Source organism: Amblyomma maculatum, chromosome 1, assembly GCF_055883805.1.
Source record: "Amblyomma maculatum isolate TAMU_Amacu chromosome 1, ASM5588380v1, whole genome shotgun sequence".
Lineage (NCBI taxonomy): Eukaryota > Metazoa > Arthropoda > Arachnida > Ixodida > Ixodidae > Amblyomma > Amblyomma maculatum.
In genome coordinates, this window is record NC_139344.1 from 186,136,681 (window position 1) to 186,161,588 (window position 24,908).

Genomic DNA, 24,908 nt, shown 5'->3' on the forward strand with positions numbered 1-24,908 from the left:
CCACTTCTTTGGTGAAAACGCCGTTCTTGCACTTCCTCACCTGCACTTGTCATGCGAGCTTTGCTGGCAGCCATGATTATTTTTAGGGCTTTGTCTTTCCGCTCGGGCAGAAACTGAGCGCTAACATAACTGAACAAGTTACCAGCCATTGTGGATGCTGTGTTTTGGGCAGCATTTCACAGCCAGTGTTCTGTCATGGAAAGTTTGACACTCTCATAGCCTAGGTTGTTGCTCTTGTGTCCATTTCACAACCTGTCTGTAGCATCCTCGATGCTCGCATTGGTACGCACCAGGGTGCCTTGATGCACAACTTGAATCCTCGATCAACCGCACCATTGTGCACCCGCTATCCTCGATCACCGAAGCGCGCCATGCTGGGTCAGTTTTTCATTGCCCCGTCATGCACCCAGAAAATCAGTGGTTCTCAAGGTACAATTCTGTCAAGGCGCTGCTGAACGCTCACTTCACAGAAGCCACTTTGCCCTGCTTGGCCCTACTCAATGTGCTGGCATCTGCACGCAAACTGACGCGATAGAGAAAATAGTACGGATGGTAGCTGCAATCAAGCTACTGTCAGGTTCATCTGATAGCGGAGACGACATGATAATTGACCTCACGCAGCATAAACACAAAGAAGAATGCCCAGAAGTGTACTAGTTCTTTGAGCGGATTGATCGTCAGTCACGTCAACGATACCATAGTGGACATCTGTTTACAATTCGCTATATGCTTGACATAGCAATTTGCACAGTCTTTGACTAGTGAAGCGTGTAATGTGCCTTTGGCATGTAAAATGTGGGATTAATTTTCAGTTTCGAAAGCATTTTCATGTGAGCAGGAGCATGTGCTACAACCTGATTGGCGCGGCTATGAACGGTATGTCTTGCTTTTAAGCTCAACGGTGAGGTAGCCTATGCCCATATGTTTTTGAGTAACTATGACTGTGTGCAAATAACTGAATTTGCTTCATATGTGATATCCGAGGAGCAGAAGTAGCGAACTAACCGTTGCCATCATATTTGGCATAGTAGAAAGCAGGCTGCATGGCATAATCGGCCGTGTAGCAACTTCCACAGACATCGCCAGTGATTATGAAATGCTTTGCTGCTTTCGGCAGCAATATGTGCGAAGCATACAGCTTGGCGAGGTCTCAGCAGTTCCGGCAACACATGTGACTGGTGTGGTTGTTGACAATGAGATGCGTGCTCCAGAAGAAAGGTGGCGCCACATTCATGCTCTTGCATCTTTGGATGCATCGTGTCCTCAATGTTTACCTTTCTTTTGGTGTGACCGTTACGGTGGACTGGGCACTGCGCCGGTTTTGGGGTGCACCCAGGGCGAGGTGATCGAGGAGGCTCCTAGTTGCACTTTGCCAGCAATTCCTTGCCCTGTCTACTAGCGTCATTCTTCTAGTAAGGAGGTACCTCATCACTGTACAATGCTTCATGGCAGCATTCAGTAAAAACTTCTTCGTCATGTGAGCATGAAGTCAAACACTGATACAATGGAGACCACTTGCAATGATACCACTTATAGTGCAGGTCCGGTTATAACATTGCTTTTGCCAGACACCGATCCGTCTCTCATAGGATTCAGTGTAAAGTCGTAGCGTTTATGCCACGCAAAGCAAATTACCAGTTATAGTGTGGAACGGCAAGTGCACTTCCCTGTGCAACACTGGATTTCCCTGCGGGGCACAGCACATTGCACCACGTGCTTAGGTCGCGACACAATACACAATACCCTCGCCGAACTCATCGAGGCTCATCGGTCTGCCCAACTTGATCGGCTCTCCTCCACCTTAGCCGGCCGCCACATTCTTGACGCTATCGGTCTACGTCCCCCTGGATATTACGCCCACACCTTCTCCCTCCCACGCCACACACGAGAACTCCTTACCATTCACCCCCTACCCAAGAACATGCACCCCGAACATCACGTGGCTCGTCGTGCTGCTCGGGCTGCCGCCTACACAAACACTATGGCACAGAGCCGGAGACCATCTACGTCGATGCTGCCTCTTACACATTTTCTCCCGCCTTTGCCCTAGCTGTAGTGTCAAACTCCTCCATCCTTCTTACCGCAGGTACTGTCATCGCTTCCACTTCCGCGGAAGCGGAGGAGGCGGCAGTAGCCTTAGCAATCTCTACTACATAGGCGACCCTCATTTTTACTGATTCGAAGACAGCCATCCGAAACTTTGCGAAAGGACGCGTTTCCGAACCCGCGTTCCGGCTTCTCAGCCAATCTCCCGTTCCTATCCGACCTATTCAGCTTCTCTGGGTCCCAGCCCATGCCGGCCACCCAGGTAACGAGGCGGCTCATTCTTTTGCCCGAGGCTTCGTCAGCCGAGCAGGAGCCGCCGACGCCTGGGGTGACGCTCGAGATCGTATGGTCACATACCACGAGATCACTGTGCACTACCGCGAACAACGTCTTGCCTATCCACCTCCACACAAGTCTCTCACTAAATTGCAGCAGGTGACGTGGCGCCAGCTACAATCCCGCACTTTCCTCTCCCCTGCCTACCTCGCCCTTGTTCACCCGGGACTGTTCACGCCAGGATGCACCCTCTGTGGTGCTCCAAAAGCGGATTTTGCTCACATTCTTTACTCTTGCCCTGAGCATCTTCCACCTGCCGCATGGCAACTCACAAACCTCGAGCGATGGGAGGCTGCGGTGTCCAGTTCTGAGCCGGTTGCCCAACGGCAGCTGGTGGACTGGGCTTTGGAAGTCGCCGGGAAACGTCACCTCCCGGCCACGACACGCACCCAAGAGCCATTCCATCCCTAGGATGTCACAGCTAAGGCTCATCTTAATAAAGTTTGTCACCACCACCACACAAGTGTTCATGTGCAGCGCTCGTTTCCTCCCAGTCTCCTTGCATAAATTGCTCTCGTCTTGCACAAGATTGGGCAACAGCTACTCTTTTTCCCTCTGGTGTTTCGTTTTTCTCCTTTCCGTGCACATGGGTCGCACCTTGTTTTCTCGCCATGACCACTGTAATGTTCTCCTTGACTCGCACATTACTCTTTGGTCACACAGTGGCAGCACCACATTTCTCTCGCGGCGGCGAAACGTTGGGGCGCCACTGGACAGACACTCAGTTTGCTTCCTGTGATGTGTGCGGAATGATTTGAGACAGGCACTAAACACTAAGTCAGCCTCACTGCGAGGCTTGTTTTCCAACCAAACGGTCTTGTTTTAAGACTCCTCGCATTATTTGTGGGAACGAAAAAAGCCAAGCGATGTTTTAGCATTCCGCGTGGAGCATGTCTGCAGAGGTTAGTGCTGCTGCCTTTGTGGGACTGAGCATGCACTGATAACAAGCACGTACGCAGTTCTTTGTACTTCTGCTCCCATTCACAGACTCTTTTGGGATCCAGCTTGATCTGATGATGCACTCGATACGTGTCGCCCGCCTGTCACACATAGCCACTCAGCCTGTGCTACTGGACGATCTCCTTTTGCATGGTGTACAAGCGCACACTGCATGCAAAACTGCAACTATCCTCAATGCACACTCAAACACAGAAGTTTCAGAAAGAAATAAACAAACAAATGAAGGAGGCCGCTCACTTGGCGGGGGCCGATTACGTGGTATTTTACGGCGGTGGCCATAGTTTCTGGCTTGCGTGATTCTACTAGCATACGCTTGCGCAGTTGGCTCCTTGCAGAACCTTATCGGACTCATGGTGGATGCAGCAGTGTGTGTTTCTTTTGAACCAGTTTTTTTTTATGGCAGACTCATCTTTTTGTGCTACATTAATCTAACTCGTTTCTAATATGCTACTTTTCATTGGTCCCTTCCTGCCTGTGAGGCGTTTTCGATATTAGTACTGATGTCTCAATGTGTCACCTATTTTGCTAGACGCCAATGCTTTTGATTTGGCAGCAGTCGAAAAGTGTTACTTTGTGGTTTGGACTGCAGTTTAAACAGTGGTTCAAATTAATCGGCTTCAAAATGCATCGACAATATAGCAGGCGAACCAATGTTCTGAAAATTGTTTTAGTTTTAATATGCCTACTCTATTTTATTGTTGTTTCAATCATTGGCAATGGTATGTTTTGCTATTACAGGTTGCTGACAGTTTTTGTCTTGCCACATTGCTTCATTATGTTAGCCATGAAATTGATCCCTTTTTTTTTTTTTTTTTTTGATCTAGGATAACACCTCTCTTCCTTCAAAAGGACCAGTTGCCCATTTGATACTGACAAGCAACGACAAAAGGCCGTCAGTTCAGCTTGTGGAGTTCCTCACTAGATGTGGCAGCAGTGTGCCTGACGAACTGAGGCTGCTTGCTGCTCAAAAGCAAAGTGTGAGTTAAAAATGTGGAATTGCGCATTTTGAAAAGGCTGTAGCTTTTTAATGCTTTCATAGTGTTCATTTGCTGTATTGACACTAATGATGAAAAACGCATTTTGCTAATTAATGGTTACCATTGATCTTTGGCATTGTAACCATGTTGAAGTCCCTGCTGCGGTGGCTCAATGGTTGGGACACCCAACTGCATTCTGATGGCAGAGAAACGCAATGCACCTGTGTGCGCTGTGCACTGTCAAGCACATTCCAGAACCTTAGATAGTGAGGATTATTCCAGAACTTTCAATTGTGGCATCCCTCATAGCCGATGCCTCTTTGAAATGTTATTTCTTAGGCAGCCGTTCTGGTTTGTGCTCAGAATCGTTGAACCAAAGGCACTTTTCAGCCAGTGCATTCGAATTGTTGAGAACACAAATTTGTGACCTGCATGCAGATGTCGGCGAGTGCAAACTATAGCAAATATTGCAGTGGTGTCCGTGTGAAGTGTTGCAGTCACATTTATGTTTATGAACTTGGCGCATTGTTACTTGTTATTGGCAAATGCCTGCCTGCTTTTCATTATCTCAATTTTTCTTTATCAGTGGCTTCACTAGTGTAATGTTTTATTTATAACATTGCTTAATATGGTGTTGATTTGTTTGGATATGTTATTAGGTGCTTTGTACTGTGATATTTAGGCAGTATTACTCCTTTCACTGGAAATTACTTTTTTTCAGTTTCTCAATTTTCTTCCAAATTTATTTTTGCCTCGCTAAAACACAGAGGAGCTGTAGGAAAAGCTGAGAGACGCATCTTGAAAAAGCCGCAGCCTCCTTATGCTTGACAGCAGCACTATGATAGGCGCAGATAATTACATAGTCCTACTGGAAAAGTTCCGTAATTTAGCTGTTCACCTTTGGCAGAAGATCGTGCTATTTGCATGAAATTATGTATTTTACAAATAATGTATAAAAATAGAAAGAGGTAAGAAAAACGAGAGCCTTCCTTGATGAATATTGTTTGACTTTAGTGGCATTTAATTTCTTAATTCAAAGTAGGGGTGTGTTGATATTCGAATTTTCAAATACGAATCGAGTGTGAATATGGGAAAAAAATGCCTTTGAATATCAAATTGAATATGTTATAACAGTGAAAAAAAGAGTAGAAAATTAAATAATACCAAACACTGTTCATCTTGTTTATTTCAGAATTCACATGGTATATGCAAATGAAATTAATCTAAAATTGCATAGAACTCTGCAGTACAAGTTTTATATAGGATTCCATATACGTGCCAGCTTTTTTACAGGAAAGACTTGCATTATGCTGGGTGGAGATGCCATATTGCTGCTGAATACGGCAAACTCTCGTTAATTTTGGCCTTCAAGAGATTAGAAAAAGTGTCTAAAATAACTAAAAGCTAGTGTTATCAAATAAAATAGAGCTGAAAAAACTGCCGAAATTACAGTAATCTTATCTGATGAAAACTGAAATGCAACTGAAGATTGAAATATTGTCAAGTGCTTTGCTTTGTGCACACTGTCGGCGCCTTAAAACGGCCCCTTTGCGTTTTGAGGATGCTTCACTGCACAGCCCGCGGCGTTCAGACATTGCAGTGAAGCGCGCAGTGCGAGCGAAGCTGCAGTGGTGAATTTGAAAATTTTCGGTATATACGATACTTTTTTAATATTCGGAGTATCGGATATCAGTTTTTTTAATACAAATACTAATTGAGTAACAAACAGGTTCAGTTCATATTTGCAATTTCGAATATTCGCCCACACCTAAATAAAAGAAATCTCAAGTAGTAAATATCTAGAATAAAGACTGCAATACGAGTACCTGCATGCTATTGCACTAGTTATTAAAAATTTTATTATTTTTTGTGTTACTTTAGGGACTAAGGGCATATAGTAGTTGAACTGCCTGCAGCTTGTGGCACACACTGACTTGACCTCATGATTTCAGGAAACGTCAACAAATGCCAAGGTGGCATTATGTACAAACCTCAAGAGCTTTGGGCACTGTGAAAGTCTGGCGAGTGAAAACAAGTGTCCTTACCGACATCAAATACTACCTGCAGTAGACCATTCATCAGTCTGGTCTGGCTTGCCTTCTGAGGGCGAGGTCCTCATAGTAGTTACTAGAGTGATGAGTGCTTCACACTTTTATGCCTGGATTCTGCAGCACTGGGATACACCATATGGATCAACTGCAGGTGAGATAAGACTGTGCAATTAACACCCTTGCTACGTGTGCAAAATTATAATGGCTAATGTTAGCTTCAGGAAGAGATCCTGACTGTTAAAGGTAACGTAAAGGATGAAATGAAACTGTCTTAGTAATAGATGTTGTGTACCCATTTTTATTTCCCTTGTCCTGGTGCAATGAGAGTGAGAACAGTGCAGCAAATAACATGAATTGGAGAACAAACTGTAATAGTGATATCTTAGCGGTGGTAAACGGGAAAAAAATTGATTTTTGCAAAACTTGATGCAGAAAAAATGTGTTTGAGAATGTTGCAGCAACAGAATAGGCTCTAGAGGAAGTAAAAACATGGCCAGAGGAAGAAAAGCTCAAGAAATATTTTGGGTAGGAGGAGCCACAACAGTGAAGATTAAAACTATGTATAGAGAGCCTTGGTCCTCGTTTGGACATCATGTAGTTTCAAACAGCCGATAGCGCCGATAGTGCAAGTGGCACTAAATTTTAATTTCAAATTTGATTATCACCGGCGGTCAAAGCCCAGTAGCATGGTAAAGAGAGTTTAAATCTCGGGAAGTAAAAATATTCCAGAGTTGTACCATTTTCCTCCCATTTAATATGTTCAACGATCAACTGCACATGTGGTAACTTACGAGCGGTCTGAACCTGGGGGCATGCAACATGCAGAGGCGCTTAGCCGCCATGGCGGCTTGGAGCAAAGCAGCAGCTTTGCTGTGCCCTAGGGGCCATGGGGGCAAAGCATTCAATAACAACTATGGCTTACAATATAGCTACCCGTGTCTTGGGAATGCAGCACATAGCATAGTGACAGTCAGCTACCGCACCGGCTTCTCCTCAGTGCACTGCTGTAAGGGGGCAAAGCATCCAGAAAGAAGCGATCCTGGTTCGCCATTGCCAGCAGCAGGATGGCTGCAAATTCTCTTCCCCGCTAAGCACAACACAAGTGCAAACTAATTGTGCCAGAAATAAAAGAACGAGCTGTTCACACATTACACCTGGAAATGGTAATCTATATTGCAAGCTCAAAAATCTAAAACCTGCAACAGGAGGACTCAAGACATGCTCGAAACAGCTAAATTCAATATTTGCAACAAAAAGCCTAATTTTTAGTTTTTCTTTTTTTATATTTTGGTGGGTGAACTACTATCATAAATATAATAAAACGCACCTCTTTCCTTTTAACTAGAAGCTTTGAACTATTAGTACAGTTAAACCTCTATTTAATGAACCTCCATGTAGTGAATTCCTCTATGTTAGAAAATTTTTAATTCCCCCCATTGAATTGTATGTATTTGAAAACTGCATGTAATGAGCATGTTGGGCGGTTGGCCTTGATGTAACGAACTCGCGGCGCCGACTGTATCTTAGTGATGAATTCCCTGAAATTTGGCTATACCCTGCACGTTTCATGACTGTATAGTTATACAAACTGACGTGAGAGGAATGTCTACGATCATGAGAAGCGACTGTGGTTGATACATCGCGCCATGTTTCAGCGCCGATGAAGCATCTGCGTGGCGAATACAGCAGTTGCCACTGTTTTCACTTTTGAAACATGACACTGCTGTAGTTCATATTCAAAATCAGCGTATTTTAACAGGACAAAGGAAAAAGAAAGACACAGGGCAAGCAGTGCGCAAGCAATAATTTGGCCTTCAATGGACTGAAAATAATGTTCTTAACCCCGGAAATTAACCAGAAATTCACATTATCAAATGAGCCTTAAAAGACTGCCCAAAACTGTGTGCATCCCAGTAATTTTATGTAATAAAGCCTCTATGATGCCTGTCTGCACTTTATGTGAAATCCAAGTGAAAACGGCGGTTTTTCCTGCACACTGCCAGGAATGCTGAAGGGCTCCAAAATCGCCTCAGTTAGCTACTATTTGCGCTATGCGATTAACTCAAAATAGCCCCGTCGTGTTTTGAGGACACTTCACTGCACAGTTAACTTAGTGAAGCATCGCGATGAAGCGTCTTAATTCAGTGGAACTGTGCATGTCCAGTGCGCATCTTTTCTAATTTCAGTGTACTGGAAGTGCGCTTGGAGTGTGTGGGCACTACTTTACTATTAAACTAAGGTTCAGGGAGATCTATTTTGATGACTATTGGCTATGGTTCATACTTCGATATGATCCCCTACCCAATTAACCGGAGTGACCCCACCCATTGTTTAAATTATTGTCCGGCACTGTAGACTTACATGGGCATCAAGCTGGGACCGCGTCCCTAGTTCAGATTATCCTAATTTTCCAAATAACAGGTGTCGAATTACCAAGCCTCATTCATGGTTGAAAGGCGGGGGTGAGGGTATAAGGTATGGGCATCAATTATTTTTCTTTCCTTGGCTCTTGTCTATAGCCTAATGTGTTGCTGCAGGTTCTTTGCATGGTTTATCAGCTGCTGCTTAGCCTAGTCTATTAACAAAACAGAGGCTTTTCCTAATGGCTTGGAGCTAAACATCTGCCTGCTTTCCCGTTTTTATTCTGTAGCATAGAAACCTCTTTAAGCAGAAATGTGGCATCTGCTGGTGTTGTTATGGTGTGGCGCTGTTGAGTTACGGTGGTCACATAACAAGACTGCGGTGACGACCTTGGCATCATTTGGTAACTGTACTTAGTTGAGTTGCATACATGTGTAGACAGCTCCATATATCATTTGGAATGGAGCCAGGATCATCATAGTGAGTGTCCATTATGGTGGAAAATATCTGCATGCAGAGAGGGCAGCCATGAAATCAGTTACGCTAGTTAATATGAGCAAAAACATTAGTCTTTTCAGCTGTTTTTTGTTGTTGTTGCTTTGTTGTTATTGGCTCTCATTTCTTCAAGACTGACTCTAAAACAGCTGTTCCCAATTTTCATGAAACTGATGCCATTCTGAATTGCTGCCATAAATTCTAAGAAAGATCGGCAGCATGCAGAAGAGTTTCTTTGCTCCTTTGCGAGTGTGTCTTCAGCACATTTAGGTGTTGTCAGATCTGATGTGTTACCATGAAAATATTGGCAATTTTTATGGCATCAGCACCACCACACGTGTCCTCGCCATGACTCTTTTCTATTGATGGAGAATTTTTGTTTATTCACACTGCGTGCTTTTGGCAAGCACTTTATTGCTGCATTCCTTATTATTGTTATTTATTGGGAAACTGCTCTTCTTCCACTTAAAGATATGTAGACACCATATTCTTGTTTTTGTGTTTTATCCTTTGTAAGGATGCGTAGCGTAAAGTATTACTGTCACGAATCACCATTTAATATCCACCTACGACAGCTGAATAATATATAATCGAATTTTTCTCACCTTTTTTTGGTTTTGGCTTCAACAGCCGAGCGATAGCTTTGGTGTCAGTCAGGACTAGGTCACATGACTGGTGAAAAAACAGCGACAAAATCGTTATTGTGTCATTTCAATTCACTACAACACAAAAGCCAGCCTCCCTCATGAACAGGAATCACAGCATGTGAAGAGTCAATGGTTATATCGCTGTTTTTTCATCCCCTGCGTGACCTGGACTTGATTGTAACATCACAGCCATCTCTTGGCTGTTGAAATAGAAACAGGCGAGAAGAGAAAATTGAATCAAAAATTATTTAGCGGTCATAGGCTAAAACCGCATGGTGATCCATATGCAGCAATGTCTTATGCGTCATTAACAAGAAGAAAAATGCCACTAAAATTTGGCGTCTATATTCCATTAAGGACTTCGCACCAAGTTATGCTTGATTTCTTTTATTTCATGTAAATTGAACTTGTTTGGACAGTAAGCTGGTTAAAATATTAATGTGCTTATACCTGTCAATTTTTCTTTTGTCAGGGACGAAGGCTGAGGCCAAAGAGCATGTGGAGCTTCAGAAAACTATGCTTTCGTTGAATGAATACTTTTCACAGCCAAAAAATTGTGCCCGTCTTGAAGAAAAGGTTGTGCCCACTATTGGTCAAGTGTACGCCCTGGAGGTCAGCATTAACCTCTTCCACAGAGTCCTGGTGAGAATACGGCACTGTGTTCTGAATCTCTTATTAACAGGGTTCCTCATAGTTGTCACTCCATTCCTAGGTGACTTCACTTGCACCAAAGAGATTGGGACTAGTTTATGTGACTGTGGACCACATTGACTATGGGGACCAGTCAACTGTGGCTGCAACTCGACTGATGCAGCTCCCATCGTGGCTCTCAGAGGTGCGGCCGTTTGCTGTGGAAGTCTACTGTTGCAGAATTCAGCCCCAGGATTATGACGTTAGTTGGACTTGCCAAGCAAACCTCTTGACATGCAACCGCTTTTCAAGAAAGGAACTTTTCGGCAAGGTATAGCATGCTTTTTGATCATTTTGTACATTTGAACACCTGTAGTGGCTCTAGTTATAACGAATGCTTGCTTGCGAATGGTTGCAAATGAATGATGATGATGCCATCATAATGATATGCATTTGTGCAGTGGCACTGCATTGCATATGGGCTGCACTACTTTATTCGCTACTTGAGAATACGCATACACACACGCAAATAGAAAGAGCACATATGTGCAGTCGTGAGCTAAAGTGGAGAGACCATGCACTTTGAGAAACCTACCTGCCAGCTTTTTCTGACAGTGAAACACTTATTTCTGAGAAATGCATTAGGTGCCATGCTTAATATACTTGCCTTCTTGCCCAAGCAATTTTCTCTCGCCCATCTTAATATACATCAAAAAAGCAATCGTAGCAGTTAACATGGTCTCTTCACTTTTGCTCACGACTGTACAACACACACGCACACACACTTGCATATTTATCCGCTATGGTGGTGCAGTAAGTAGTTATGGTGCTCGACTTGCCCAAGGATGCTGGAATGAATCCCAGCCGTGGCGGCCACTTTTCAATGGCGGCGAAAAGTAAGGCGACAGTGTGCTGTGCGTTGTCGGTGCACGTTGAAAAGCCTCAGGTGGTTGAAATATCCGAAGCCCTCCTCTACGGCATCACTCATTGCCCCAGTCGCTTTGGGACTTTAAACCCCATAAACCAAACCAAACCTACTTCATTAGAGCAAGCAAGGAGGCGTCATAATCTTGCCACCACGTCCAAAATGTGCACTTCCCACTAGCGCGGAGACTCTGCAGCTGCTCCTTTATTATCTGGAAGTGTGCGGTACTGCAAAAAAAAGCGATTGAGAGAGTCAAGCAGCAGTTAAATAGTAATAATTTAACCATAAGTCAGTTCAGCAGCAATTAAATAGTAATCATTTAATCATAAGTCAGTTCAGATTCACTTTGTTTACTTTGTAACCACTCCTCTGTAATGTCTCTGGCCTTGAGGATGTGTAAGTAAACAAATAGAAACAGAGTAAAAGCTCAGTAATTTGAACTTAGCAGTACAGGACAAATTATCCAAAGTTTCAGTTATCAAATAACTTTGGAAAAAACAGCCACTTGCATCACGGTAAGTTTATTTGGTGCATTTTCATCAGGCTTTATTGTGAGTACACTGTCAGGGGTGTCAAAGCAGAACTGCTCGAAAATGAGGATGTGCGAATATTTGAAGTTTCGAATAGTCATACAAAATGTTTGTTTTTCGATTCATACTCTAAAAATTTTCAAATTCACTGCCATGCTTCACTGCACGTAGTGTGCAGCGAAACATCCTCAAAATGCACTGGGGCCATTTTGTGAAGAGAGGAACCTTCCCGACAGTGTGCGCGAAGTGAAAAACTTCATGAAACAGGAATAAAATGCCATTCTCACTTTGGTTTAGCCATTCGTTAATTCTAGCGCTAGGGTAATTTGGATCCTCCCCCCTTTTTGACGGCTGAATTAACGAGTTTACTGTATTCAGCAGCGATGTACCTAGTTTCATGCAGGTGCACCCTGTACAAAAAAAAAATTTAAAAAATACAGAATTCCTTATACCTTTTTTTAATTTTTCAGTAGATTATGCATTTTTATGCAGTTCAAATTTTTTGCAACTATCATGTGAATTTAAAATAAACAAAAGAGTAACATTTGATATTTTAAATTTTTTTGATCAAATATTTGAAGACATTTTTTTCTTATATTCACATTCTATTTGTATTCGAAGATTTCGGTATTGGCACACCCCCTACTCCAAAATGGTAAGGGACCCTTCACTGCATGATGCAGACTGTTTTTCCGGTGGCCATCGGGCGGAGCGAGGTGGGCATAATTTTTCGTCTTATCGATTTAGATATTTAACGCATTATTCTTATGAGAGATTCGCCAGGCCTACTTCGATTGAGGGTAAAATGCGGGTCGTCACACAATCGGGGTTTCACTCTCTTGAATGGCGTGGTGCATACACCACCCCCATAAGTGGCATTTCTCCTGGTACTACCTTGATCACTTTTGGCCAGCTGTGTTATGTTGGGCACCTGCTAGCACGTGTCATGCGCTGCAATGCTGCATTATGAAGTCAACATTGGTCTCTTGTTCCCACATGAAATACAACACAGCTCTCGTGTGGTGATGAAGCCAGCTTAGCCATTTAACTCTCTCTGAATACAATTGTGTATAAAGTGAGCTCTCTGGTTTAAAATAAAAAGAAAAATGTGCAGCTCTGAGGAGAGGTGTTTCTTTAATGCAAATTTGCATTCTGCATATCTCAAATAATTTTTTATGCCACATAGTGAATGCAGTATTTATTATTTAGCAGTAAAATTAGTGAATTTGTACTTCATCCACCAGTTTTATGCAAATATTTTCCAACCAGCACGAATATCTTTCAGTGTGTGTGATTTGATTTGCAAGATAGATCTTAGCATGAGAACTGATTCTGCTATTACCACATAAGTACTGCATTTTTAACAGTAATAATAATAATAATAATAAGAGAAAGGCACAGTATCTGTCCACACTTGTTTGTGGACACCTGACCCACTCTATATGGGAAGGGCGGCAGGTGGGAGTTCAAAGCGTAGAGTGAGAAAGAGGTGCCCTACTGGAGGGCTGCTAAGTAATTTTGACCGCATGAACTGGCAATGCACAGCACACTGACACTTCTCCGTTGCGCCTCCACCAAAACTCAGCCACTGGCGGTCATTCTAACCTGGCTATTCCGGAACAGTAGTCTTAACCACTGCTCCACCGCAGCGAGGCTGATGCTATTTTTATCACTTAACAACATATTGCGCTCTTGTTTGCATGCCTGCAAAAGGTTAACCACTTATATTTCTTGGTAGGAAACTATCTTTTTTGATGCGCAAATATATTATACCTCTTATGTAGAAAAATTGTTTTCAATGGAAGTATGAGAAGTGGCACCTTCTAAAAATTAACTGACCGAGTGTACCGCTTTCTGTTGTGTTGTCTTGGTGCCAGAGGCATTGTTGAAACCAACCATATTTCAGTTTTAAGTCTTTCAAGGCCATGGAGAAAAGAAGCAATGCTGATAATTGTTGGAGGATTAAGTAAAGCTTAAAACCATCTTTGTGTAAGATGTATCGGAAGGCAGCTCAATAAATAGACTTTCACAAACAAAAAATAAAACAGTGTACAAATAAGGTTAGCAAATAAATTGCAGATCTGAAATTTTTTGAGAAAATCTTTTTTTAAAAAGTTAGAAATGCTTGAATTAGCAGAGTTCAAGAAGAAAAAAAAACATAAATTTCTGACTGCGAAATGTGCTGCATTGCCTCTTTTGCTAGTTCTGAAAATTTGGAATGCCAGATGGAGGGTTCTTTCTTTAGTGCTCAGGCACCTGCAGAATTGCCAAAATTGGTCCGAATTATTCAAAAAAATCTGTGAACTGAAAGAAGTCATTTTTCTGTGAAAAATCAGCCTAGCAAATCACGAACTTTGCCGCTCTCCATGTTTCATTTTTATGTTGATAACAGAGTTTTAGCATAGTGCCATCTGCTTCTGTGATCAGCTTCAGTGCACAGCCCATGTGCATGTGCACATTCAATTTCAGTGGTTAATGAAGGTGGTGAAGACCATGAGATGGAAATCACAGGGAAAAGAGAGAAAAACAAGAGCCTCTGTGAATGCCTCCCCCCCCCCCCCCCCCCCCCCCCCCCCCTTTTCTTTTCACCACGGGCGTTGGCGTCTGAGCAATGTTGTGGTGAATGGTGCTCACATTCCATTTTCAGTCCGATTGTGGACTCTTTTTTTTTTTTTTTTTTTGTAGGCTACCACGATGAGTGATGACAAGGCCGAGCATCCCTTATTGCCTTTTTATCCAATGGCAACAGTGGACAGAGAGCCAAGCTAGTCCTTCCAAATTACTCTGCTTTACCTAGCTTTCACAGCTCTGCAGAGCCGGTTGTTTTCTGCAATGATGCCCACTTGCATCCATGTCATGACAAAAATACGAGCCTTTGGCCAAAAAGCAATCTCCACTGTATCGTTGACGTCAAATTTGTTCCAAAACATCGAACTTGATGACACCATAGGGTTGGAAATATCGGTCGTGAAAATGCACACTTTCTTGTGGGTACATGACGGTTCCTGAATGAAGTCCAAAATAGCACAAGTTTGAATTATTGGAGTCCGCTATTGTATACCCAAAGTGCAGATAAAAGGGGGCTTTCAAAGAAAAACATTGAAATTTAACATAATGCGTAAAATTGAAAAGAATGACAAATATAAACCTGAAGTGCAGGTAAAAAGGGGCTTTCAAAGAAAAACATTGAACTCCCTTCACATAATGCGTAAAATTGAAAAATGTGTCAAGTATAAAATTTTCAAAACCAAACACTTAGTTTGGTTTCAAAACCAAACGTTTACACATGGCAGTCAGATGCCAAAATAAAGAAATATATATATTATATACAAAATGTGCTACACTGTCTTTCTAGCTACAACATTCTCTGTGCTTTCTTGCAACAGTGTTCCCCACTCACTCCTGTGCTTATGCCACTCATGGAAACAGCTCCAGGAAGCATTGGAAGAGAAGTTTACTTTGCATTTATTTCAAGAAACAGTACTAGTTGGAATTTGATATTTGTTGAGTTTGCAGCCCAGCTTGCGCTTTTTCTGAATTTTTTGTGAGTCATGTAGTGGGGTAGTTTAGCTGATAGCACTAAGCCAACTGAATGCAGTTGCACAAGTGTTTCAGCACTGTGCCAGCTACAAAGAGTTTTCTTCCTTCACAGCCATTCATGCAGTGCATAAAGTGTTAATGTGCATTGAATGGGCACGGTGTAAATCATGGAACCATTAAAAAGGATGCCATCACTCGATCATTTGCACCTTTTAGTAGCGTTGCTCAAGTGTACAGCACTCGAAATGCTCAAACTGAAACATCTGGGGCCAGACCATGCCACTGTCAATTCGAAAGCAGTCACAATTTCCTGCTCCTGTTGGTCTACCCTAACAGGCAGACAGGACGACCAATAGGAACAGAGTGTTCTGAGCGTTTTTAGATTGGTTTTGTATTGAGAGCTTGTACATAATCTGGATCCTTGTTGCAGTAAAATTATCATTGTCTGTTAATATGGCAAAAATACATAAGCCCCAATGGACTCTTTGGGTTCGCCCCTTGTCCGTTGTATACAGTTTCCATATTAATGAGGAAATAGATAAAAATGAAAACGTTTGTCCTTAATTTGAGGTGCACATAAATGGTGCACATAAGTAAAGAAGCGCAATTGTGTATGCAGTAATACAAGCTCTGGCTATATGCTTAAAAGTCAGCCATGGGATTTTTCATGACAGTGGTCTGTGCATGAAGTGCGTTGTTCAACATTGTAACATGTGCATGCATATGTGATAGCTAGTGTTTATTGCGCACCGTTACAATATCTGAAGCATTGTGACTGCTCCTGTGTTATTGTTTGCTATTGCCTGTTTTCACAGTACCGTATTTTCCGGTCTATATGTCGCACCTCCAGACTTGGAATGGGAGCAGTTAGGGATAAGGGTAGATGGAGAATACCTCAGTAATCTACGATTTGCTGATGACATTGCCTTGCTAAGCAACTCGGGGGATGAACTGCAAATAATCATTGATAACCTAGACAAAAAAAGTAGAAAGGTAGGCTTGAAAGTCAATATGCAGAAGACCAAGGTAATGTTCAACAGCCTCGGGAAGGAACAGCATTTTACATTAGGCAGCGAAGTACTGGAAGCAGTAAGCGAATATGTCTACTTAGGACAGGTATTAACCGCAGATCCGGACCATGAAAAAGAAATAACAAGAAGAATAAGATTGGGCTGAAGTGCATTTGACAAGCACTCGCAGATTATGACTAGCAGCTTACCGGTATCGCTCAAGAGGAAAGTATACAACAGTTGCATCTTACCTGTACTCACCTATGGGGCTGGAACGTGGAGGCTAACCTAGAGAGTTCTACTTAAGTTGAGGACAACCCAGAGGGCTATGGAACGAAAAATGGTAGGGGTAACATTAAGAGATAAGAAACGTGCAGAGTGGGTCAGAGAAATAACTCAAGTTACCGACATTCTAGTGGAAATTAAGACGAAATGGGCATGGGCAGGACATGTAGTACGAAGAGAGGATAACCAATGGTCGCTTAGGGTAACAAACTGGATACCAAGGGAAGGAAAGCGTAGCAGGGGGCGGCAGAAAGTTAGGTGGGCAGATGAGGTTAAGAAGTTCGCAGGGGTCAAGTGGATGCAGCTAGCACAGAACCGAGTTAAGTGGAGAAATATAGGAGAGGCCTTCGCCCTGCAGTGGGTATAGTCAGGCTGATGATGAAGTCGCACCTTTGTATAAGTCGCACCCCCCTCCAAATGGCATTTAAAAAAGAAAAAAAAAGTGGCCGATTTGAATAGGTAATCAAATACGATGTAGGTGCGTAGAACCACTGATCACCGTTATACCTTTCATGCATTGCCACTCACATCTTCGATTTACACTCTCTCCAATATCTTCCCTCGGCTCACGCAAGAGGTGGCCAGCAGTCACAAAGACAAACAGCGCTGACGGTTGCGCTTCCAAAACAAACAACACACAAACCTAAGGCCCAAACATTCCGATCGCTGCCCTTGGTCGGTTGCGCGCGGGCGGCGGTTTCAAGGGGACGTATGTCCAGGCGTCTTCTCGAGAAGACACCGACAGCAGCTCCCTTGGCCGCGCATTCTCCCATGCCCGTGTTTCACCACAATTTATGGCCTCCGCGCCCTTTCCCATCAAACCGAGAGACAGCAGTTAGCGCCGAACCCACAACCACTGCGCTTACGCTGTACTTTTTAACTGCTCTGGGTTGCCTCCTTTGCGGCACGGTCGAAGCGCGACTTTTCCGAGAATCGGAATGGACCGAACCGCTGGCGTCGCCCGTTTCCATGTGTTCCTACATCACTTCCGAAGTGCGACCGCCTGCGCGACCGTCATAAATAAACTTGGCCACCCCTTCGGAATCCCCCCCGCGACAGTGAACCCACGGCTTCGGACAGACACCGGCGAAACCCGTGATTACGGCTAGTAGTGCTATGCACTAAAAACATATATAGGTCGCACCTGTGTATAAGCAAGCGATGTAAAAACTCGTTGCAGATCAGGTAGTGAGAAAGTGCGACTAAGAACACGATTGCTGCGGCCACGCCTCCGTACGCATCCTGAGTTAGGCAGTGCTCACTTGTGCATTCTGAAATCAAGACAGTGCTTTTCAAAAAATTTTATTTCGACAGCATGAGCAATGCGTAAAACAGCAGCTTACATGACAGCGTTTAGGCAAAGCCATCAAAGTTGTCGCCCTCCGAGTCACTTGCAAATAATGCAGCTACTTGGGAGCTCCACAGGCATGTCACTGTCATCATCTTCGGACTCGCTGCTATCCACTTCGCTAGCTTCATCACTCACGAACGGAACCAACTCAGCCTTGCTAAACCCTGCTACAATAGTTTTTGCAGAAATCGAGTTCCATGCCTTGCTCACCCATTCTGCTACTTCACCAAAAATTCATGCGTCTCATGCGTCCAGTTTTTGTGAAGCTGTACCCTCCTTCAGACATCCAGGACTCCCACAAGTGTCGCAGAACCGCTTTAAAATTCGATTGACAGAAATGTCAAGCGGCTGAAGCATCTTCGTCATGCCGCCGGGTATGATGACTGGAATGCAGTTTTTGTTTTGATCTTTTTCTTGATAAAATCGGTGAAGTGCGCCCGCATGCTATCCATCACCAGCATTCCTTGCTTCGCGTGAAAAAATCCATTGGGGCGACGTGAAAAACTCTTGTCGAGCCAGGTACTCATCATTTCCTCGTCCATCCATCCCTTTGCGTTTGCCTGGATCGCCACAGTGAGAGGAAAGGTCCTTGGGCAGAGTCTTGCGCTTAAAAATAAGCACGGGTGGCAGCTTCGTTCCATCCGCGCAACAAGTGAGAACAACGGTGAAATGAGACTTTTCATGCCCTGTTGTTCTCACTGTAACAGTTTTCTCAGCGACGCTTCTCCCAAGCGGATTGTCAAAAGTCAGCAGGACTTCATTCATGTTGATGATGTGGCTCACGCTAATATCCTTGGATTCAATTTCTTTTCTCACAAAAGCACTGAAGTTGTCCGTTGCTCTTGAAAATTATCAGGCGGCTTCTGGCGCATTGTAGTGCACGCTCTCATGATAAGCTTATGTCGCCGCATAAGACCGCCCTTGAAGACAGCAGCATTTGTCTCGGCTGCCAAGGTGTTCGCTTTTAGCCAGAGCTGCACAGTTGACAGGCCCCTGCCTTCAGCTCGTTGTTCCAAGACCCATGTGCGCAGGCGATTCTCCAGCTCTGGCCAGAGAGCTTTCTTGCCGCGGTTCGCCTTCTTTGTTTCCTTCAGTGTCTCGAGCACACTGGTGGCTTTGAGTCAGTCCCGAACGAATTTTTCACTGACCTTGAAATTCCTCCCTGCAGCTCGATTTCCGTGATCGCGTGCAAATTCAACAACATGCAGCTTGAACTTTGCGTCGTAACTTCGACGACTTCGCTTCGCAAGAGAAATCATGGTTAGGAAGGATGCGTGACAAGACCCGACCAACCCGACATACGTGAAACACTTATCAGAGCAAAAACGGCCAAAGATGCTATGACGGACGGAAGTGACGCAAACGAAAGCGCCTCATTGAAACTTGCTATTTATAGCACATTTTCTGCAAAAATGCATAAGCTTCATTTTGTTTCTTGAGAAAATTTGGTGTTACTTTCATTTTATTTTGAAATGCAGTTACTGGGCACGCCGTGCAGTGGCGCAATGTGTACGTTCTGGTTCTACCTCGTGGCTTTTTTTTTTTTAATTATTTTTTTGGTACATTCTTGCTTTTTTTTTTCTAGTTTCTTTTTCTTTCCCGGTCTGGGCATTTTGAGATGCCCACCCGTTGCAAAGGGCGTAATCACCAGATCATCATCATCCACTGGATACGTAGGACATGGAATCCAATTTTGTCCTTATATAAGTCGCACCGTTCTATGAGATGCACCGACATAAAATTCAGAAAAAAGCCGAGACTTATACACCGGAAAATACAGTAGGTAAGACTACAGTGGCACGGTAACCATTTTATGTTACCTTAAAGAAAACTGATTTTCCTTTGAGGCCTCTATGTTGCATGCACCAGTTATCATAGCTATTTTTTCGAAGTCATTTTTTAGTGGTACTAGCCAGAGATTATATATATTCGCTGGATTTTCTTTCTTTTTAGGTGGTAATGCGGCTTGGCAACACACTCTGGCTTGACCCACTGGTCATGCGAGAAAAACTTGCTTTTATTGGTGCGGAGGTGACTTCTGCAAGTGTGAGGAGCACCCTTATGGTGGGGGGTTTTGCTTGTCCTAATAAAGACCACTTGAAGATCCTACATAAGATGGCTACAGATGCAGGCCTACCGCTACCTCCACTTCCTGAAGGTCTGTACTTGCGTTGCTTGTTTACCTAAATGCTGCTTTGACCATAGACAGTGCATACAGGTTATCCAAAATGATGGACCATAGACGCCTTATGTGCATGCTTTCTTTCAAATGATGTGTTTACATTTCAATATACCTAGGTCATCACATGTTATTTGCTTTTTGCCACTAAATAGGTTATAATTGAATTCCTTCTTGTTGGATTGAGGGAACGATGGCTGTGACTTGTGGGAAGTGTTTAGGTCAAATGGGGCAATGGTTTTAATTCATTGCTCCCAAGCAAGGCTGCTTGAACTGGAATGCAACTTAGAGGTGCGCTAACAAAATACTTAAAAGGGACGACACATTTGCAAACTAGTAACTGTTCATTTGTATGTTCACCAGCATTAATGAGGATGAGATAAAAGACCAAGAAAAGAAAAACGAAAGCAAAAGTGGAAATACATTGATAAGCATGTGACAGTCCTCACACATCACCCTCCCTTTCTGTTTCAATAGAAACACTTTTTTTTTTTCTTTTGCGGTCGACATAGCCAGAGTTGTTTTGGGACATTAAATCCCAAAAACCAAACCAAACAGCTGAAGGATCTCTCATTTAACCACCTTCATTTTTGAACAAAGCTATTGAAAAAGCCTCCCATATCTCAGGTGTGGCCCGATTTCTTGATCGCAGCAGGATAGATGTTCTCATAAATATGATTTCACTTTTATGCCTTGAGCAGGCATAAATTTAGTATTATGTTAGTGCACCTCTAAGTCAAGATGAATAAAGGCCAAATTGCCCAGTGTAAAGGTTTGCTGGAATGATAACAAAACAATATATTAGCAATTTCTTTTCATTTATAAATTATTCAGTGGCCATAACAGAATACCTTATGGTGGTCTGTATATATTTTGTAATCTATTATTCGAATTGAAAAAGCATGGTGTTGTTTCCTGGAGTCTCATTCCTGTTCTTTGTTTTCATGTTTCTGTACTTTTGGAGAATACTGGTGGGATACACTTAAAAAAGAGATGAGAGTGTGCTACATGTATCAGGCTATATTTTACATGGAAACAGTGAATACAAACGTCTCTCAGAGAGTACATAACTGCAATTAGAGCATTTATTGCACTATGCGTGAAGTTTACCCCACTGTGGTAGTTGCGCTTAACCGCTGGACGGCTGTGTTGCACTTCAGCTGGTGCAGTCACTCTTTGGCGGAGGCAAAATGCAAGGTGCCTATGCACTGCTCATTGTTAGAGCATATTAAGGAACCTGAAGTACATGTAGTAAATTTCCAGAGCCCTCCACCACGGCATCCCTCATCAGAGTCGCTTTGGGATGTTAAACTCTATAAACCAAATGAAACCAAAGTGAGGTGGTGACTTTGCTTTGAAGCAACTCACATTATCTTGAAAACAGCATTAGTCTACTTTTTCCTTTTTTTTCTCGCTTTATCCCTGCCATTACTGCTAGTTGATATATGTATATATTTTTTTCCCTCAAGAACCTTTAAATAGGTGTACATTTTTTTTCTCTAGTTTAAATTATTGGTTTAATGTTCAAAGGACCCTAAGTGCTGACTTCTGCTTGCTTTTTACAGGGAAAAAAGAAAGAGATGATATTGACAACTCTGATACCACTGTGAGCAGACTTTGGTCTGCACATCTTGAGACAAAGGATTTCAATCACGTGTATCTGTGGAAAGTGCTTTCCCCGTCACGTTTCTATGTTCAAACTTTGAAATTCAACTCATGGTAGGTGACAGAATCTTTCCTAATGTAATACTGCGGGTGATAATTCTGGAGTTTCAAAGTGGTTACATGTAATGAATATGCTCATGTGGCATTCGTTTGCTGTATTTGAATAGTTGCAGTAAGCTGGTAAAGGATGCCTCTGTGGACTGTTGTGAAGCAGTTTTGTGTTTCACTTTCTTAGTGAAACTGTGTAAAAGACAATCAGTACTATCATGTTTTAGCAATGGTTGGGTATTTCCACGTTGCTAGCAGGCTACTACTAGAGCAGGATGGCCAGTCAATCTGGGTGGCCAGAAACCTATCACATTGAGGTACTTTGTCTTCGGGCTATTTCAGCTGAACATATTGAAGTGATAAATATCTCTTTTTGTTGTGGAGAATGTCAGTTAGCCATGAATTTTTTTGCGAGCAAGCAACTTCATTTTATCTGCACCGGAATCAACTTTGTGATATGTGCTCTGAGAACAAGTATGTCTCCCTGTCGACAATCAGTTTGCAGAACGAGCGAGGTTGTATGCTGGCGTGTGGTGTAGGTACAAACTGGCAAAGCTTCCTGATCTACCAGTGGGACATAGTGGCTGGCTGTGGCCATGGTAGCTGCATCAGGTCTGAAATAATCTAACCAGTAACCATGCAGTAAAACCTCTGTGATAAGAATTCACAAAATTTGCCAGCCAGAGAGCATTGTCTACAATGTGCAGGATTTTGGATGTTACGAATAGACGTGTGTGAATATTGAGATTTTCGAATATGAATATGGGGGAAAAATGCTTTCAGATAAGAAATTGAATATCTGATTTGTAGCACGCAGGTGTTGTGGTGGTTTAAAGGGGGAACGGTATTCCGCCCCATCGCCCCTCCGCGGATGGGAACAAAGGGACAAAGCACGGGGACAACACAGTGTTAATACTCGAATGCTATTTATTGCACTTGCAAATAATACAGAGCATGCCGGCTAGCTATACATCAACAAGGTTTTCCTTGGAAGGGCAAGGCTACGTAAGAAGGACTTTTGACTCGCCGGTTGGGAAATGGGGGTGCGACTTCGGCGGCGGACATTTGCACGCGCCACCACGACGCTCGCCGGAGTGGTGGTGACCGGTCGCGGCGAAGGGGGAGGAAACTGGTTTTCGACATCCCTCCCTCCTTAAATGTTCACCTATGGTTGTTAAGAGCTGCTGCTTGGATGCCATTTGCGGGGTCCACACGAGGCTTGCAATGACGACCGCAGGGCAGCTCGCACAGGCAAGACACTAGTGCAATCCAAACGTTGGTGTCAGCAGCAAGGTGAAGGGGCCCCCGCTGTCCATCGGCAGGTCCCAGAAGCCAGCGTGACGGGAGGGTGTTGTTCCCGCTGGCGTGCCTTTGCTGGCAGGTAGGGGTTGGCCTCCTCTCCCGTTAAGCCGGACTGGTTCCGTGAGACTCCGAGCTTCGGTGACTCACTGCCGCAGGGCAGCAGGCAGGAATATAAACAATGATAGCAGGTCCAGGCGAAGCTTCACTTGATATCTGCACAACCCTCCGGATCTCCAAAAAGGTTGAATAAATTGAGCAAAATGACCATTTGGTAAAATGCGGGCCAATGCGAGTGCCAAACAATTTTATCCGGCACCGCACTGCGTTCCATTAATCCGAACGAAGCACGGGTATCCGCGGTTCGTTTGCCGGCATAATAATCTGGTTCCATGAAATTTCCGATTCGCCTTCTCAGCCCAAAAATACCAAGTCCATTTGAACGAAGTTAGCTTTCTCTAATTCAACGAGATGTTCGGCTGCAGCGAGGTTAATATATAACAAGCAAAACACATTTGCGCATGCTGTATGCCACGATTAGACTCCTCCGACGTACGACAGGCAGTTCCCCAAAATAGCCTTAAGCCTACTTGCTCTAGCGCTAAGGATAATAGTTAGAACGCAGCGCCGCGAGGATGTGCATCTCCGCCAAGGATCCCAGGGTGGCCCTACTCGCTCGCTGCCATCCAAAGGCAACTTCTGAGCGAACGGCGCCCACCGCGTCCAGCGGTGTCGGAGCGCCCCGGTGCTTTCCGGAAATCACGGCTGCAATACCAGTCAGCCGATTGCGGCACCTGGCTCCCAGAGCCAAAGAGACAGAATAGGAAATATTTACAATTACAACTATATACAAGAAAAGTAGGGCCACCGTCCCGGCTGAGGCACTCACTCGCTTCCGGCGTGCTGTTCTCCGTGGACGGCTCGGTCTCGCACTCCATGTACGGACCTCGTGGCTGCACCTCTCAAAGGCCTCGGCACACACATAAACACACACCCACACACAAATACATGCACGACCATTTGTTCTCGCTGCAACTCCTCCCACCTCGTCGTCAGGAAAGCATATTAGCCTTGCTAGCATAGCGATGTCGGGTCAGGCCTAATATTAAAAGTCCGGGCAGGCACTCCACGCCGCGAACTGATTATTGCCCTTTGTCCCTAGGGAGGGGTAACTAACTCAAGTGCTTCTGCACGAGAGAACCACGTTATGAGGGGGACGGTCTTCCGCCCCGCTCCTACTCCGCAGGTGCAACGTCCTCGCTGGCGACTCGCGGAGGGAACAAAAGGGACAAAGGACGGGGAAGACACGTTAATACTCCAATGCTATTTATTGCACTTGCAAATAATACAGAGCATGCCGGCTAGCTATACATCAACAAGGTTTTCCTTGGAAGGGGCAAGGCTACATAAGAAGGACTTCTGACTCACCGACTGGGAAATGGGGGTGCGACTTCGGCGGCGGACATTTGCACGCGCCATAAATATGGCGGCCGGGATCTCCCGTACGCGCCGCATTCATCAGACGAAGCCATACCACGGCGTTTACCGCGGGAGGCGGCGAGAGCGTGCGGTA

General features: G+C 44.0%; 1 protein-coding gene across 3 annotated transcripts in view; it reads left to right on the forward strand.

Annotated features, from left to right (window-relative positions):
• LOC146205123 (uncharacterized) overlaps window positions 1-24,908 on the forward strand; it is a 168,637-nt gene that overhangs the window by 93,541 nt on the left and 50,188 nt on the right. For all 3 annotated transcript variants that reach the window (XM_084589816.1, XM_084589818.1, XM_084589817.1), the window contains exons 19-24: window positions 4,167-4,319; window positions 6,272-6,521; window positions 10,346-10,515; window positions 10,586-10,834; window positions 20,098-20,302; window positions 21,889-22,042. In XM_084589816.1, coding sequence (XP_084445942.1) covers window positions 4,167-4,319; window positions 6,272-6,521; window positions 10,346-10,515; window positions 10,586-10,834; window positions 20,098-20,302; window positions 21,889-22,042 — 1,181 coding nt within the window. The remainder of the gene's footprint in view (window positions 1-4,166; window positions 4,320-6,271; window positions 6,522-10,345; window positions 10,516-10,585; window positions 10,835-20,097; window positions 20,303-21,888; window positions 22,043-24,908) is intronic.